The sequence below is a fragment of the Petaurus breviceps genome, unplaced genomic scaffold (assembly GCF_028583685.1).
Source record: "Petaurus breviceps papuanus isolate PSGF00001 unplaced genomic scaffold, PetGlider_PUasm1.0 186, whole genome shotgun sequence".
NCBI classification, from domain to species: domain Eukaryota; kingdom Metazoa; phylum Chordata; class Mammalia; order Diprotodontia; family Petauridae; genus Petaurus; species Petaurus breviceps.
The window spans coordinates 19,698,688-19,718,247 of NW_027185798.1; the positions used below are offsets into that span (position 1 = coordinate 19,698,688).

General features: G+C 42.8%; 1 protein-coding gene across 2 annotated transcripts in view; it reads right to left on the reverse strand.

Annotated features, from left to right (window-relative positions):
- The window catches only part of NXN (nucleoredoxin), a 169,336-nt gene extending 154,741 nt beyond the window's left edge, over positions 1 to 14,595 (reverse strand). The window contains exon 1 of one of the 2 annotated variants that reach the window (XM_069089715.1): positions 14,083 to 14,595. In XM_069089715.1, coding sequence (XP_068945816.1) covers positions 14,083 to 14,475 — 393 coding nt within the window. In that variant the 5' untranslated portion in view covers positions 14,476 to 14,595. The remainder of the gene's footprint in view (positions 1 to 14,082) is intronic. The other variant, XM_069089714.1, reaches the window with a different exon arrangement.
- Positions 14,596 to 19,560: the final 4,965 nt, after the last annotated feature.

Below are 19,560 nucleotides of genomic sequence, written 5' to 3' on the forward strand. Positions count from 1 at the left end.
AACAAAGTCTACCCACTTCGGAAGCTAGGTTGCTTTGTAGTTTGTTCTAGTACACTTCTAATTAAAAAAAACCCTCCATGATTATTCATTCCAGTTCTCACTTGCCCAGTTTTCCCATAGGGAGTAGAAGAAAAGGAAGATCATAAAGAAGGCCCCCAAGGCACCCTGAAGAAGTGGAAGGGGAAGGAAGAGGAAAAGGAGCAGGCGCTGAGGAAGTCAATTTGGTATAATATTCCTTAGCCCCCACACAAACAGCTTGGCCACCCAGGCCTGATCTGGGAAGTGCTGGCCACCTAGGAAGCAGGAAGAGGTCTCAGGGAATACTTGCTGCTGGGAGATATATAAACACACTAACATCAAGGTGGGCATTTACTGCTGGTGCAACGATGATCATTTCATTAAAAGAATTTGCAGAGGTGGTTTGGGGTTCTATTTTTGGAGGGAGGGGAGAAGAGAGGAGAAAGGTCAAAGGAGGAAGGGAGGGGAGGGGAAGAGGGGGAAGGATCGGAGGGGGAGGGGAGGAAAAGAGATTGGAGATAGAAGGTCACTATAGAAAGTAGATGGGAAGAGAAGAAAGGAAACAATGGGATCACAGATTTAGATCTAGTAGCGCCCTTAGTAGTCGCTGAATTAAATCCCTTCACTTTACAGATGAGAAACCTTAGGCCTCCAGGGGTGAGGAGACTCACAGAGGTCTTCAGATTCCCAGCCCAGGGCTCTTTCCAAGTCTGGTTGGGGGTGGGGCTGGGGAGGAGAGCTTCCATAATGCTGGGAAAAGAAACAAGGGGAGCTATAGTTCCCTTTATCTCCCCTCAACTTTCTTGACTAAGCAAAGAATAAAACCCATTTCATGTTACTTGACAACATACAGCTGTGCCCAATTAAAAAATTTTCAGGTGTTCCACAGCATCAATCAAATATTTATTGAATGCTTACTATATGAAAAGTATGGTACTAGGAGCTTTGGTAGATACCCAAAGTTCCAGATTGTGTCTTCCAGCATACTGTAGTCTTCCTAAGTATAAATCATTACCAGTCATCAAAAGAATGGAGACACCTTAGAACAAGTTTGTTTTATTTTAAAGAATAACAATGTCTCATCATTTGGGAACATTTCCAAATGGAAGACCACTGCAAAATGATGGAGCTGAAAATGGAAATACATTGAAAACCCTCCTGAAAAGGTCTCCAGATCTGCAGCCATTCAGTTCTGTTGGAGGCTGCACCGTGATTTCCGAGGGCATTTTACTCTGTCCAGTCTTTATACTTCACATCAAAACTTGAGCAATGAGGAACAGATGAGGGGTTGGTGCTGCAAGTTACCATGATCAAAAGAATCCTGTGCTGACTGGATCACACTTGAAAAGGAGAGGGGGTGAGGGGGCAATGGGATAGGGAGAAGGAATATCTTTTGATTTTAAACAGATTAAATCCATACAGATTTTCATCCTAGAGACTTCTACTGGGGGAGCAAAACAGAATCATCTGGATAAAATTCCCTAAGAAAAAAGTGAAATTTTATCCCCCACACAGCCAATCTTACCACACCCAGTTTGAGACTAGGAACAAACAATCCAAGATCAAAACTTGACTGTGGAAAAGTTACAGAAATCTACCTTCAATTGGTGTCTATGCTGATGTTTCAGGGAGAGGCAGAGGCAAATTACTTTCTCCTTTTGGGTCTGTTTCCTTTTCTGTAATACGAAGGGGTTGGACAAGGGGACTCTAAGGTCCCTTCCAGTTCTACGATCCCACCTTCTCCCAAATCAGGGAAGGGCAACACTAATATCTAATTTTAAGTGGTTTTTTCCCTAAGTTTGTTAAACCGTTTCAGTACATATAAAGATATTCAGCAAATTTGGTCTAAGATTGAACACCCAAAACATCCATGTTTGTTTTTAATCACTGATGCCACAGAACGTAAAGTTTCCATTACATGGTTCTGCTGTGGAACCAGAGAACTTAAACAACTTCCAACGACTGTACTTCTCACTATCCTAGAGGAGAGCGGTCTGCCATTTCACTGAGGGCTGTGAGCAGGCAAGGCCCCCAAAGCCCAGTCTGTAGAAGTACTGCTGTTTCCTTTCTGAAATTAATCTGCAGATTTCCTCTCTCAGTACTAGGTCCTCTGCTTACTCTTTGAGGGCAGAGAGTTTATTTTTCTTTTATCTTTCTATCTTTTGCTCTTGAGAGCCTGTCAATTCTAAAGGGAACGTTTCCTGATCTTCTCCCCTTAAAGTGCTGGTGTCTCCTGCCTCCCAAACTACTTTGTATGTATCCTCTCTACATGTACATGTTTCCTTTGACAGAATGTAAGCTCCTTGAGAAAAGGGATTCTTTTGGATTTTGGTCTTTCTATTTCCAGCACCTAGCACACAAAAGGTGCTTAATAAATGCTTATTAATCCTGAGTGAGTACAGTGTACAGTGATGGAGAAGGCCCATAAAATGCACACTTAAAACAGAAAAGCATAAACTTTCCCCCCTTATTTTATTTTGAATTCATACTCTTTTCCAGTGGAATTCTAGTTGTTGTTGTTGTTGTTTTAAGCAATCGGGGTTAAGTAACTTGCTCAAGGTTACTGGGCCAGTTATTTCTGGGTGTGGTGCTGAGTATCTGAGCCCAGATTCGATCCCAGGTCATCAAGACACTGGAGCCGGTGCTCTTACTCGCTGAGCCACTCAGCTGCCCCTTCCAGTGGAATTCTAGATGCACATGCTTCGGTATTGTCCCTTGAAATTTCTTAAAAAGAAGAAATCAAGAGCCCAAAGACAAAAGAATGTGAATTTGAGAACACTTGGTGTTTCTTTCTCTGTCATCAATACCAAGTGTGATAAAACCTTATCCTCTCTTTGCTTTGAGCTCTTCTTCTACAGTTGTTCCTTACTTACTCGTTTATTTCCCACCAAACACTTTGAGGTCAAAGTGCTATCTACCTTGTGGGCCACTAGGAAAATTAGTAGGAAAAAAGCCCAGAATGCATTTCAAACTCCTTAAAAGAGAAGTAGTTGACATACAGTAAATATGAAATGATTCTTAAAATCACATTTATAGGTCTGTAAACAGAAGGTGAGAGATTAAAGTGATTGACCTGAAAAAAGTCCATTTTACCATCTAGGCTTAAAGAATGATGCATCTGAAATGGAGGACTGAGTTTTCAGATTATCCTCCCTGCTTTCCTGCCTATGATCAGTTACTTGATTATGGAGTAATACCGCTGTACAAATTAAAACAGTTTGGACTTTTTTCAGCTGGGACATCTATTTCTTAATTTAAATATCCTCGAAGGAATTAAGTGAAACCACATTCTACATAGCATATATGTGATCAGAGAGTTCATTTGAAACCCTGTTATAATAACATACAAATACTAAAAACAAGCTGATTGCTAGAAAAAAAAATCCTTAATTATTTCCTTAAAGAGGAAATAACGGATTAAGTAGAGAGTAGATACTAGAGAAGGGATCAGATTTTCAAACTGCCAAACTCTATCAGGTTTTCCCCTGATTTAGGACTATCTAATACTCTGTACTCATACGAGCTAACTCACTTCCAGTTCCCTAAAACATTTCAGTTATGGGGCAGCAAACTATTGAAGTATTCATTTCTTGGTTGCTATATGGAACAGAAATGCTGTTAAACTCAACTTAGAGGGGGGGGGAAAGGCACTTGAAAGTAAAAGTGCTCACAAATGTTATCTAGGAAAATGTTGTTTTTGAAAGAACAATAAACTGTTTAACTTATTCTCCCCTCCTTCCCGGTCAAAAGTAAATCACACACACACACACACACACACACACACACGTTTGACTTATTGAAAGAATTTCAACCAGATGAACCTTCGGTGTCTAAGGTCTGAAATTCACTTTTTACCCAAGAAAGGATCTGAATACATTGCTTTTTGCGGTCGTTTGTCCATTCTTCATAGTAACCACATAGACATTTGAAAGTGTTTTTTTCTCATAAGATATTCTACTTTCTCCATGGACACAAGCTAATTTGTAATAACTGTGTGCCAACTGTTTTTCAGTTGCTGACTAGGGTGGGTAGGGAGAAATGGGAAGGGGACAGTTTTCCTGGAACCTTTAATTTTAAATTATAACACTGCTGAAGGGGGCGAAGACAGCTAGGGAATACCTGCCTTCCTCTGTCTGTCATTTTGAAACTTTGGGGGGGAAGAGAGAGGAGGTGGAACTTATTTCAATTCCTTAAAATTTCCCTCATTTCACATCTTTATAATGCCACTAAGTCTCAGAGAAAGAAAACTGTCATCCACATTTAGCTGGGTGACCACACAATTTCTCTCTCATTCTACTTTTCTTCAACAAAAGTAAAATGCAGGGGCAGGTGGGTGGCACAGTAAATAGAGCACCGGGCCTGGAGTTGAGGACCTGAGTTCAAATCTGCCCTCAAACACTTGACACTCACTAGCTGTGTGACCTTGGGTAAGTCACTTAACCCCAATTGCCTTGCCTTCCCCTCTCTTAAAAAAAAAGCAAAATGCATTCGTATTCTATGACCTTTTTGGTGGCTGTAAATTTCCTCCCATTTCCTTACCTCAACCACTATCCTTTATAGCTAGTAGGGAGCTAAATAAATGTTGGATTGAATGATTCAATAAGATCTCAATTATTTAGAAAACAGTAAAACACAAGGTAGAAACAGAACAGAGAGGCCTGATCAAATTGGAAGACTTGCCACTAAGAAACTAAATCAATCCATAATCAATTTGTTCAACGAGTATCCTTAAACATGCATAAAGGTAAAATTTATTAAGTACAGGGCATTAAACACTCTTAAAATGAGCCAAGTGAACAGATGAGAAATCAGGAGGTAAGGGGAAAAGAGAGAGCTATAAACTAGAGCAGCAAATCTCCTTTTCCTGTTAATCCCTCACCCCCTGACCGCATGGGCTAGAAAGGAGAGAGGGTGAGGGATTGTCTAATTTTTAATCTGCTCCCCAAAACAAAACTGTGCAGAGAGGTCTTGGTCGACCTCCGAAATACTTTGTTCATGAATCTTGGCAATCCCCCACTCTTCGGGGCTCCTAAGCCCCAAAGGGGCCAGCTGAGTGGTTTAGGACACTAGAGGAGCAAATCCCAGTTTACAGGGTCACTGACAGAGTCTGAAAAGTCCTCAGGAGCCACTAAGCTCAAATCCCTTTTCATAAATGAGGAAACCAAGGCACAGAGAGGTTAAGTAACTTGCCCAGAACACACCCCAAATACCTGAAGAGCAATTTGAATCCAAGTCTTTTTGCCTCCAAAGGCAGCCCTCTGACCACAACATCAATGCTGTCAAACTCATATAGAAATAAGGCACTAATCTGTACATAAGGATCCCTGGGAACACGCTGCATTAGTCTTCACATGTAATGGAAGCTATGTTTTATCACATTTTATTTATTGTTGTTAAATATTTCCCAATTACATTTTAATCTCCTTCAGACTGCACTAGGGTGTGCTGCTTGTGGTGTCACTGCCATTTCTGCCTCACTGCATCTCTCAACTTGTCTTTCTGGCCAAAACACTGGACTTCTAAACCTGCCTCCCCAAATGTGTACAGATGGAAGATGAGTCCCCTTCTCCCCCAGAAGGGGACAAGAGATAAAAACAGTGCCAAGGTAAATCAATGACCTAGTCCCCAAACCATCATTGGGCTTAGCCATTCCAACCATTATCAGACGATAAATCAATAGCAGCAAGCAGCTGTGGAGATTGGAGCCCAAACCAGACTGAAGCAGCCTATTGGAGGATGTGCATTGAACCCAAAATGGCTTGATTTTTCAAGCAAACCTTTCATACAGAAATCCACAGTCCATCTGACTCAAGCAAAGAGAAGGATTTTCCTTTGCTACAGATGTTTGCTAATTCACTGTGCTGCATCACGTTTCCAATATGGAGAAAACACAACCATGTAATCTACCAAACTGACTAGGGTAAGCAGAATAACATTGAATCATTTTAGCAACCACCAGATTATAAGGAGAGGCAGCTGCATTGAGAGGAAGGCACATGCTACTCAGAGGCCGCGGAGATCTTAGTTGGGATCCCTCCGCCCATTTACTAGATAGAGAACCATGCATCGAGTTGTGTTGCTTCTAGGAATTGATTTCCTCATTTATGTGACGATAATAATATCTATAGGTAGTTACCTAATGTCCAAGTGGCTGTGAGGCCTAAAGTATGTACACAGTGCTTTGCAAATCTTGCAACCTGAAATTAAACTGAAAAACTGCTGCCCTCCGTAACCATTTCTTACAGGCAGGCTGCCATGTTTTGACTTTAGGGGCCTAAACAGCCTGTGGACAGACAAGAAGATAAAAAAAAGGAGAAAGATCTGTCGTTACGAATGATATCCCAAGGCCTAAAGAAACTGAAGTCTCCTATGATCACTTGTTCTCTGAGCTGTTTCATTTGTACAGGTCTTAGTCTCTAATAAGAGTCTAAACTCCCGAGGAATACCGCTTCTTTTGTAGCCCCCCTCCCCCCTGCCATTCCCCATGGTGGGGGAGGGGGAGGGGAGGTTTCAATGATGTGCACAGAGCAAGGCCCTGAAATGTCTACGGAATGAATAATACATTTGGAAATTTCTCATGGCATTGGCAATTTGGGGTGTGTGTGTGTGTGTGTGTGTGTGTGTGTGTGTGTGTGTGTGTGCCCACTCGTGCACATGTGCTCATGGGGGGGGGGGTTTCCCCCCCCCCCCAATGGCTTTGTGATTGTGTAATTTGATAAATTCCAAAGCCTCACATTGTGGTAACCAACCACTATGATTTATCTCCAAGGTATGTGGGGTGTGATTAAGCAGCTAGAAAGCAGAAATGAAAAAATCTGAGGCAAATATTTGAAAGGGGTCAACTCCTGGAGAAAGAAAGACTTTTTGCTTTAGTCTTTTAAAACTAGACTGGGTATAGTTCTGAAAAACCCAGCCTCCCATGACACCCTTCTCCAACCTAGGCTTTCTAGGAAAAGGGCTAAACACCCTGATTATCACAACCTTTTATCCCATGCTATTTTTCATTCTCTCTGAAGTGAGCATTTATTTTCTCTAAAGCCTTGCTCTTTCCATCACAGTATATATTAAGAGTGAGTATAATGCTTTTCCTATATACTTTTGTCTCAATTATCCTTACAAGGCTTCATTGTATTTTTCAAATGTTTTACTGATGCAATTTGTATACCATAATCACTTGCCTATACATTCCTTTCCATTACTTTCTCTTATTAAAAATAAAACATACAACAGTTCTGAAAAATCATCCAGTGAGGAGTGGCTGAATAAATTGTGCTATATAAATGTAACTGTGCCATAAAAAATGATTGAAAGGAATATTTTCAGAGAAATATTGGAAGATGTGTATGAACTGATGCAGAATGAAGTGAGCAGAACCAGGAAAACAATTTATGTGATGGCAATAACACTATAAAGAAAAACAAAGTTGAAAAACTTATCTTTAATCAATGTAACCACTTGATAAAGCCTGCTCTCCACCTCCTGACAGAGGTAATAGACTTAAGATATAGGATGGGACGGAAATTTTCCAACCTGGACAATATATAGATCTGTTTTCTGTGACCATGTTAACTTGTTATAAGGGGAGGATTGTTTTCCCCTTTTTGGAGGGAGGAGGGAGGGAGGGAGGGACGGAGGGAGGGAGGGAGAGAGGGAGAGAGAGAGAGAGAGAGAGAGAGAGAGAGAGAGAGAGAGAGAGAGAGAGAGAGAAAGAGAGAGAGAAGGATCCTATTAATAGCAATGCCAAAAAAAGTGTGACAATGAAGCATCTTTTAAAGTGCACAGAAATGGAAGAGGGAAACAGAATAGTTTTTGGAACTAATATGCTGAATTTAGTATATACTTTAAAAAACAAAAAGATATAAGGCAGAGTGTACTTAAGGAGATTTATGGGTTCAAATATGTTTTTTCTGTTCTTCGTATATAGAAATATTCGTGTTTGTTCACATTTGTCAAGTTAGAATAACAAAAAAAATTTTTTTAATTGTCCAACACATTGACCAGGAAGGAATGAGAATCATAATATTCCATGCCCACACAAAACCTCTGATGAGAAGGAAACATATTCCAACATCAGTGAACTTGAACCAATGTTGGTCATTTGATCTGCCTTTTGTTGTCTTTTAGTGTTATCTAAATAATTGTGTGTGCCATTCTCGTGCTTCTGATTCCTTTGACTACATCAGTTTCTCTGAATTATTCAATCATCATTTCTTAATATGCAATAATATTTTATTACATCTAGGTTTTGTGTACTATATAAACAGGTCTTTAGGACAAGTCCTAGGCAGATCTTCTATAATCCAAAGTACTTAGTAGATCCAGCTTATCTTAAGGAGGACCTAAGCATCTATCTAGTCCTCTTTGGGAACTTCCAGGATCATTCCAGATAAAAACAGTTAACAGGCATCACTAAGTCAGCTAGAGACTCACTGTTGACCCCCTCCAGTTTATCTTGTGAGGGCTGGCTGTTCTAACTGGGCAGGAGCTAAGCATATTTCTAAAGAGGAAGGTGCTCACCTCAAGGGGGGAGATCAGGCAGGCCCCTTAACCCAAAACAGAAATTCCTGAAGCCCAATTCTAAGCATCCAATGATCATTAAAGTTCAGTCCTATGACTCTTAGATGGAACATCAGTTATTCCTTTCCTTGCCATAGAGTGGGATGAAAGAAACTCCTCAACTGTTTCTGATCTAGATGAATATACAAAATACCCCCAAAATCCATATGTGTACCAGTTTTCCAAATATGTTGTCTTCTATCTATCTGGAAACACATAAGAAATAAAAATGACCAAAAACCTGCTTATTAATCCAAGAAATGCTTTCTGTTTGAAAGGGGTGCTTTCAAACAAATTCAATATCATGACATAATCGCCCTGGTAAACTTAACCCATAAGGTACTATTATCTCTTGATTAAAATTTCCACTCAGCTCCATAATATCAGTGTATATTTAAAAAAAAAAAGTAAAACCTCAAGCATACATTACTTTTATAGCCCCTACTAAAACAAGCATGAACAGGTTGAACTTTCTTGGGGGCAGCTAAGACCCTGTGATCTTTATATGTATTATTTTATCATAGCACTTATGGGGGCATAGGGCTGAACAGAAATGCACACAACATATGAAGCTCATCCCCAAAGCTGCTTTCTATAGAAAAAGGAAATGAAGAGAAAAAAAAAGAAATAGCACATGGCATTTTCTTTTCCCTACATAATTTTTCAATTTTCTCTAGAGAAATGCCAACTGGTAAATAATTAGAACCATAATCCTCTGTTATTCCACTGGGAAGAAGGATGTGAAGGGCTTTAAGAAACACTAGTTATTACTTTCCTGATGCTATGTTAATGGAAATTTAGAAAAATTAGCAATCTGGAACTTTCGTTTCCTTTAGGTGTAGAACGTTACTTTTACAGTCAGTGAAAAAGTATGGACACAGTCCAGGAAGAAAAGGTGGAATATCATAAGCAAGGCAGTGTTAGCAGACCACTGAATTATGGTACCAGATTGGGCTTCTGAATATTTCTTCACTACTATATCATATATATTAATATTAATTACATTATATGTCACCTCACTCAGACCTAATACTTTCAATTTCAGAAAACTACACCAGGCTATGAAATCATCTGAAACCTCTCTGTACCATCAGCAAGAATGAATAGTTGGACTGAGGAACATTCTATTTCCCATCTCCAGGCATCCCCACAAGCTGACACTCATTCCTAGAATGCACTCACTCATCTTCCTTTAAAGATCAGCTCCAATGCTCCCTGTTTCTGAATCCTCCCTTCCAATGGCACCTGACTTCTCCCTCCTCAAAAGATTTTGTATTTATTTTACTATGTACATATCATAGCCCTCAACTGAATGTAAGCTTCTCAGGATGAGGGACTTTGAATTCATTAGTGCTGCCCTGCACATGAAAGGTACTTAAAAGCCATCAGAACTGCAGGTTCTCCTGATATAATGAATCACGAGAAGCAGAATCATACTTCTTCTGAACTGTCACTTTCAGTGAAATGACAGAGTTTCACAGAAAAGGGCAGGGAGAGGGAGAGAAGTAGGTCAAGAGCCCCTGAAAAGGGTTCTTGGTTGCTTACAAAGACTCAAACCCATTCTTCTTCCTAACTTTGCTCTGTCTGCCCAGGGCCCTTACAAACTTTCCAAGCACCCAGCTTCACCACATCAGTCATCGCTTGGCAATGGCACTGCCCTCACCCAACATACCCAGCCAAGTGCCTGGTCTTTTTTAACTTCATGCATTCTCCCTCTCCCCTCACACTGCCATACTGCAGGTACTTGGTATCTCCCCTGGACTGCTGCAATAGCCTAACTGGACTCCCTGTCTCCTTCCCTCCCTCCCCATTCTCTAATCTATTCTCCCCCATCGGCCAAAGAAATGTTCCTAATGCACATGTCTGACCCTGTCACTCCTGTGCAAAAAGCACTCATGGTTCCCTGTTGCTATCTCTATTTTTGGCAACAGAAAACCCATCTGGCTCCTGGGACGAGTCTTCAGGTCTGAGACCAAACTAGATGCCTAAGCCCTGGAGGGAACCTGGAACTGTTAGATGCTTTGGAATGTGCACGAGCTGCCTGATTCCAGACCAAAGAGCTTGCATTTCCGGTCCTACTACACATAACTTCCCTTCATGCACTGTAGGCCTACTTGCTGCCTTTCCCTCATGACAGGCCTTCTGTGCCTTGGCCCAGGTCACCCCCACTCCCCCATCTCTCGAATGTGTTCTCTCTTCACTTCTGCCTCTTATAAGCCTTAGCTTCCTTCAAAATTCATCTCCTAGATAAGGAGGCCTTTTCAGAGCTCCTCACACCCAGGAGAAATGAACTTCTGTTTATTTTGTATGAATGTATGTAGGCTACAGATGGCTCATGCATGTAGTGTTTCTCGAACAGAATATAATGCTGGACCTTTTTTTGTTTTTGGTATTTGTAGCTTTAGTGCCCTACACATAGCCTGGCACACAGCAGGTGCTTAATAAATGGCTGCTGATTCAGCATTCTCAATCCATAATAGTGAAATACAATTAGGAGAGTAACCAAAGTCTCATGAATTGTTTCCATAGCAAGGATGAGTTGCATGGAGTGAGGCATGCAAAATCTCTCACTCTGGTATGAATAAGGGGTGCAGTCTATGGTCACAGAGCTTTTCTCTGTACCAAGTTAACTGGCCCATATAGAAAGAACTTTTGACTACTGGCATTCTTAACACCACAGCTTTTCAGTCATTCAACTAAGCATTTACTAGAAATGTTTGCTGAATGAATTTGTTCTCAAATCACATGAGCCCAGGGCCATATGAGGAGATACTATTTATTATCTAAGTCTGTGAGATAACTAAGTTTCCTCCATATCTCAGTTCCATTTATCAGTGAAAAATGCCCAGCAACAGGTCTTATCCTTTTAAAAGTTTTTCTTTAAGAGTATTTTGGCACTGGAGTACAAGGTTTCAAATGCCAGCAAATCTTATTAGCTAACCAATGAGAATACAGATTTTTTTTAATGCTAGGCAACACTAAAATTGGCCATTGGAACATATCCTTTTGGTAAACAACTTTATAAACCTGACTTTTCCCCTTTACAGGGGCATTAAAAACAACCAATAACCAATACAAACATCCCGGTACTTTTCATTAGTCATGCATGCTTGGAACTTGCACATATTAATGACGAGTGCGCCACAGTGGAAAGAACAATGGGCCTGGGGTCAGAGGGCCTGGGGTCAGAGGGCCTAGGGTCAGAGGGCCTGGGGTCAGAGGGCCTGGGGTCAGAGCACCTGGATCTTCCCAGAGTCCAGTCCTGTCTTGGAGGCTTTTGGGCTGTGTAAGCCCAGGCAAGTTGAATCTGGACAGCCAGCAGAGTGAGGCTTAAATACTATTGACCTCACTTGGCTGTTGTGAACAAAATGCTTGCCTCAACTAAAAGTGCCATACAAATGGGTTGAGTTATGTAGGAAATGTGCAAAATAATCCAGAATGTAGCTTTAATCCCCAAATTTACCTTATTTAATGACTGTGTTGTAAGAAACGAAGAATACTGAGACGTACAGAAGAAAGCTGTAGGAGCCAAGGCGATGTGAAGTAAGCAGAACCAGGAAAACAATCCACACTGATCACAACATAAATCCAAAGGGAATGTTGTGCAGTTAATGGCCATGCCTGATCCCCAAGGAGACCCATTCTATGTCACCTCCCCACTACTTGGGGAGGTGGGGGCTACAGGTGTAGAACACTGTACTGAGTCTGACTTAGAATGTGGGGTAGTTTTACTAACCAATTTTTTTTTTCTCTATGTGGTTTGGAGGAGGGAGGATACAATGGGAAACACAGGTGGGGTTAAAAACAAAAGGCATCGATAAAAATATATTTTTAAAAAATAATTTATTCAACTAGTGCAGGGTAATAAAGGATGGCATCAGTTTTCATGGGCATATCTCCAGTATCTCCCTCAATGCCTGACAAATGAAGATGATGAATGAAAGTGGTGAGATGCCAATGTCAAATTTACAAAATGTATTTATTAAATTGTGTCACCTATTTCCAAGCTCGAATTGGTACCTCACCCACCCTAAAGGAACAAAAATTTGTTCAAGATATTGAAAACCACTTCCTAAATGAGATTTTTGCTTTTCTCCCTCAATCTAATCAGTTTTTTCAGCAAATTACTCCTATGTAAGACACGTGTCTGGTACCACCCCACTCCCTAAATGACTCCAAATACTTGTCCTACACACTCTCCGGTCTGCCTCATAAACTGAGTTTCTTAGAAGAAAAGGTCAATGTTCAATGATTCCCAACTGACTAGATGTTTTCTGGCCCCAAACTTCATTTTATTCACTAAGTGCCCTATCCATCCTGACAATAAACGACCCACTCTCCGGCCTTTTCCCATCTCCAGAGAAATTCAATAAAGACAGTAAAGGGTCAGCGCTACCTATTTTCTCATTTCCAGAGAATCTCAATCTCCAAATACCAGCTCGGGACCTGAATCTAAAATGGAAAATCTTATCCTTAGAATTGACCCTAGATGCAGGCATGGCCACTGGTCAAAACCAGCTCCCCCTACATGCTAGAGGAGCCTTCCTGAGAGAGAAACTACTGAGGGGCTGGAGGACGTCCCACACGGGATAAAGGCCCCTCACTCATACGACGCTGCTCAGGACATGGGGGAGAGAGGAAAGGACTAGAAGAGGGCTTCCCAGTGGTGTAGGGTGGCTTTTCTCAAAATCGCTTGCTAACCTTTTGTCATAGATCCCTTTAGACGGCAGGAGCATCAGGGCACCAGTCACCACGGCATCTATGTCAATGATGCTAGTCCTGGACGCTCCTTCCAGTGAGGGAAAGGAGGAAGCCTTCCTAGTCCTGGCATTATGGGTAGGGGGCCAATCCCCCTCCCCCACAACAGACTATATATCGGCTAGAAGTCAATAGGCTAAGGGAAAGGAAGGGGCCCCTCCAGCAACATCTGGCTGGCCTGGGCTCAGTCCTTTGGAGTGGAAAAAACTGATTTCCCCAATGGAGCCCAAGAAGACTCTTCTAGTCACGGCTATCTTGTGGAAGGGGGGAGAAGGCATATTGGGCCACTCCACAGATCGCAATCTGAAAGCAGTCAGACCTAATTCAATGCTGTAAATATGGTGGGGTAGAAGAGGCAGAGAAAGGGAGCGAGGCGAACCCAGGAGAATCCTCCCCGGACGCCACCTCACCTCGAGCCAGAAATCAAGGGCGCTAGGAGGGGGGTTTTCGGCATTCTCGGCCAAGCCAGACCCACTTTGGGAAATCAACACGAACACCGAGCCGGGGGCGGGGCGCGGATGTCAAACTTTTTGCCGCCTGGTTCTCGGGGAGCCCGGGGAGCCCCGGAAGCCCCGGACTCAGTCCCAGGCGAAGCGGGTGGTGCGGCAGGGACAGACAGGAGGCGAGGGGCGAGAAGAAAAGAGAAGGGTCACGGCAGGGGGCAGGAGGCGAGAGAAAGTCCGGCCGGGCTGCGGGACTGCGCGCTCCCAGACGTGCCTGGCCGGTCAACCGGCGGGGCCGGGGGCTCACCTTCCGGTGCTTCTCCTTGTAGGGCAGCGCCAGCCACGGCATGTCCCGCACGAACTCCTGCCACTGCTGCTGGTCCTGGTCCGAGGACACGAACACGATCTCAAGGCGGCGGCGCGGCTCCGGCTCCGGCTCCGACTCCGCCGCGGCGGCCCCGGCCGGGGCTGCGGCGCCCGCGCCCCCGCTCCCCGGCCCGGGGCCCGGCGCGTCCCCCCGCAAGCGGCCGTAGAAGGCGGCCAGGCTGGCGCTGAGCTGCGCGCAGGGGGCGCTCAGGCTGCAGCCGAAGTAGAGCCCGAGCAGGGAGATCCCGCGGGCGCCCAGCGAGTGCACGTCCACCTCCTCGCCGCCGCCGGCCACCAGCTTCTCGCCGAGCAGCTCCACCAGGAAGCCCGACATCCTGGAGCGAGCGCGACCTCCGGCTGCCTGCCTGGCCGCGTCCCGAGGCTCCGACACACAGAGCAGCGGGCAGCCGGGCGCGCAGGCGGCAAATGCGGACTGGGAGAGCGGCGCCGTCCGCCCGCCCCCTCCCCGCCCCCACGCCGCCGCCGCCGCCGCCGCCGCCGCCCGACTACCCCGCCAGGGCCGCCAGGGGGCTCCATGGTGCCACGGCGGCGCCCGCTGTCCAGGGGGCTTCCTAGCGCCAAGGTCAGGGAGGCGCGGTCTGCGAGCAGGGCGCAGGGTGCAAGGTATTCCAGGTGGGACCAAAAGTGGCAGCGCCGAGAGCACAGCGTGCATGGAAATGGAACTGCTGGACAAATGCCCCCTTGGTTCGGGAGTCTAGGGACTTCTAGGATCCTAGATCTGGAGCTGAAAGGGACCCTAGAGGCCCTCTAAGCCAACCGCCTTCTTTGACAAATAAGGGAACCTGAGACCCAGATTGCAAAGGTGTAAGTGGGACACGGGATGAAGAACCCGAGTTCTAATCCGGTCCAGACACTTACCAGCTTTGTGACCCTGGGCAAGTCAATTAGCCTGTATCTGTCTCAGTTTTCTCATCTGTAAATAGGAATGATAACGGGACCTTCCAGCCAGGATTGTTGTGAAGATAACAAACTGTAAAGTGCTTAGCCTGGTTCCAGGAACATAGCTATGTAAATGTTGGCTAGTATTAAGTGGTAGAGATGGGATTCAAACCCATGTTCTCTATGGTATCTTTGTCCTCTGCAACACTCAGAGGGTTAGGGTTTAGAGCTGGGAGAGACTTAGAGGTCATCTAATCCAATTTACTCATTTCACAGAGGAGGAAACTGAGGACAGGGTGGCTTGCTCATGGTCACACAGCTCCAAGCTACTAATCTGATCAGCTCTACCAGACTGCCTTTTCCTTCCCCCACTTAATTTCCTTTTCCTTCCCAAATTCTCAGTTCTCTATCAAAGTCTCTTCCCCATGATATGCCACTCATCTCTCATTCAGCCTCTCCATCCCCTTACTTCCTACCCTTCACCAGCCTCATTCTCTTGCCCCTCACCAACCCCCATGTCCCCTTCTCCATATCAGATCCATCCTTCAAAGCCAAGTTCCAATTTCATGCAGATCAAAAGTCCTTAGGCACCCGAAGTAGAAGAAACATTAGAGATCACCTAGCTAGGCTTCTTCAGGACCAGAGAGGTTCAGTGACTTCACCAGCAATCTCAAACATAGGTGGTGAAGCCCAGATTCAAAGGCTGGTCCTCTAACTCCAAATTAAGCCCTTTCCACTTGACCACCCTGTACCCCTCCATGAAGCCTAATTCAACGACTCTGTCCCACATGGTTTTCTCTCTCCTTTAACTCCTATTTTACTTTTGATCATTACCATGCAATAAGCACTGTTATATCTGTTCTGTTTCTAATGCTGTCAGATGCCTAAAACTTTTTTTTTTTTTTGCCAACTAGAGTATGAATTCCTTGGAGACAGGAACCTTGCCATACTTTATATCCTTCACCCAAGTACTCAATAAATACTTGGTGGGTTAACTGAATGGATCTACCCTTTGCATGGCAGGCCAACAGTCTCAGAGCAGGTGAGTGGTGTGCTTTGACCAGAGAAGAGTGTCAAGAAAAAGTGGACGTCTCAACAAATCTTAGTCTCAGATACCACGCCATCTTTGATGAACACCTAGTGTCCTAAATGATACCAAATGGCACTACTTCTTCTAACAGGCTGGGCATGGGAATGATGTTAATGATTTCTATAGAGTCTCTGTGACTCAGAATTACTAGTCCATTAGGCAAAATCCTCACATGATCCTAGGATTTAAATTGGGAAGTAACGTTAAAGATCATCTATTCCATACTCCTAATCTTTCAGAGGAAGAAACCAAGGGCCCCAGAGTGTCAGAATGACTTGCCCAGTGCTACAGAAGCAGTAAATAACAGGGTATACATTTGAACCCAGGACCTCTGACTCAAAATCTAGTGCCCTTCATACTACTTCGGGGCGGGAGTATCTGGATTAAACCTTGACGTCCAGATCCAATATCACAGCTGCAAAACCCTGCGGCAGCCCCTACCCTAGCGTCTTAAATGGCAGTGGAGGGGGGGCGAAGCCTAGAAGTAGACCGTCTGTAAAAGTCGTTTATTGGACTCTACCGCCATCTAGTGGACAGAGATACAAACAAATATCTATGTCCCAAAGCCCAATATGGAAAACAAGATAGTAACTTGTGCCAAGCAGAATATTTTGATTTTCTATAGTGGCTTTCCACCAACAATCTTAAAATGCTTTACAGGAGCTAATTTAAGCCTCAGAACATAACCACAAGTTTCTGGCACAGAAAGAAAATTCAGGGCTAAGATTCTCAATTTTTTTAGTGTAGAACAAGGCAGTGCATGGATTTTCAGTTGAGTGAAATGTTTCCACACAACCCAGGGAAAGGTTGAAGGGAAAGTGAAGAGGAGAGGAGCAATTTATGCAAGTTGTATCTCTTTAAGTTTCCCCTAGCATTACTGCTCACCCGGCACCTGAAAATCTTTGTATAAAAGGCTGCCTCTAATTACCAGGAGAAACACTGCTCAAATACACAGTACAGTTGGGTTTCCATGTTAATTTTTGGAAGTGGAACCAATCAATATGTTGTCCACTACAGTAACAATATTAACTATTATTGCCTAATTACACATTGAGATGTATGTATGTGTGTAGATAAAATGTTGGGTTTTTAATTAAATCATCTGGGATGTTCACACAACATGGCTAAAGTTTCCTGAATGTTTCAAAATCTGTGTGTGTGTGTGTATATTTTTATGTGTGTGAATGCTTTCTTATCAAAACATATTTACTAAGCCCCTATTAGTATGTGTTGTGTTAAGCACTGTTTGAAGCATGTTAAACATACAGCTTTAAACTCTGGTGCTTATGGATACATGAATACTGTAAGCATGTACATTACATGGCAGGAAAAGGGCAAATCCATTTAGCTGGAATGCTAAGAGAAGAGGGCATCATGGGACTTACAAGTTCATGCAAAATAGTGAACTCATTATTATACTACTTCCTTTGGCTAGTGTCATAGGTGTAGTGGGGGAAATATTGAAAGAAAATGGCAGTGTGTGTGTGTGTGTGTGTGTGTGTGTTCAGCACTTCACTTTTACTATTTTACAGGAAAGCACTTTCCACTGGAGTGTGTCCAAACCAGCATCTGGCACCTGAGAAAGTGAGAGTTTGAGCCTACTACACATGAAATAAGAATCAGTGTAAATAAAATTTAGAGAATCACTGGTAAAGCAGGTTTTGGTTTGAAGCCAAGTGCAGCAGCTGCCTTTTAAATTGGTGTGGAAAGGGGAATTTCCAATGGAAATGATGCCAGAATCATCATCCTAGTGAGTACTCATTATAAGAAGTAGCCCAATGAGGCCAGTTTAGCTTGTGAGAATAATAGCTGACATCCCTTGAATTACAGCTCCCACTCAATCATTCCAAGTATCAAAAGACCAACTCCAAGAGAATGTCCCTCCTGGTATTCAGCAAATTATACATAGCGGTCATTCAGATCTATTCTTATTGCTCATGTATTGATGACTTACAGCATGTTTGGCACTGTACTGAAATAAGTCATTATGTTTATGAAGCCCATTGCTCACTCCCAACAACCTAGTAAGAGCACAGGTATCAGTATACCCATCTTACTGAGAAGGAAACAGATTCGTGAAGTTTAAGTGACTTGCTCAGAGTCATGGCAGAAGGGCAACTCCAACTTAGTTCTTTGAATGCAAGCCTAGAGTACTTTTTACTACCTCAGCGTTGCTGTTGCTTTCAATAAACAAGATGGTGTTTTTTCAATAGGAAGGTACTACATTCAAAGGTATATGAAATCATATGTGCAGTGCAAACATTTTGCACACATTCCATACATATACTCATTCTTTTCTTACTTACAGGTTAAATACTACTACAATGAAGATTTCTGTGTCAAATGCTTTCTACACCATATACCACAGTAAGTGCAAAATGGATATATGGCTTGAATAAGAAATTTCATACCATAAAAATAATTCAAAGAGAATAAGATCAGGTACCTTTTGTAGCTGTGGCTAGGAGAAGAGTTCTTAACTAAACAAGGAAGGACATAGTCACAAAAAATAAATGGATAATTTCTGTTACATGAAATTGAAAAACTTTTGAACAAACAAAATGAATGTCACTAAGGTTAGAACTGAAGTTGCTGAGTGGGAAAAATCTGCATTAAGTATCTATCAAAAATCTAAGATTTACTGGCTACGAATACAGATAAGATCAAGTGCCATTTCCCAGTGGATTAGTGAAAGGATATGAACAGCTGTCAAAAGAATTACAAACTATTAAAAAACAAACAAAAGATGGTTCCAAATCACTAATAAATAAGAGAAATGAAAATCAAAACCACTCTGAAGTTTCACTTCACACCTAGCAAACTGGCAAAGATGACAAAAGATGGAAATAGTGAATGCTGAAAGAGCTGAGGAGAGGAAGGCATACTAATATATTCTTGATGGAGATGTTAATTGGTCCTACCATTCTAGAAAGCATTTCGGTATATACACATATGTATATATTATAAATGTATATGTATATATGTGTGTATATGTGTTTTTTTTTTTTTTTGCTTTTTGGAGGGCAATTGGGGTTAAGTGACTTGCCCACATGGCTAGTAAGTGTGTCAAGTGACTGAGGTCAAATTTGAACGCAGGTCCTCCTGACTCCAGGGCCGGTGCTCCATTCACAGTGCCACCTAGCTGCCCCTTTATGTGTATATTTTTAAGTGACTAAAATGTTCATACCTAGAGATCAGGTCTCATATATACTAAAATATTAATAGCAGCACTTTTGTGGTAGCAAAGAACTTTTTAAAAAGATGCCCATCATTTGAAAAATTCCTAAACAAACTATGACATATGAATATAATAGGATATTACTGTGCCATAAGAAATGATGCATGTAGGGATTTCAGAAAACCCTGGGGAAGACTGATATGATGGGACACAGAGTGAAACAAAAACAACAGAATACACAACAACTGCAA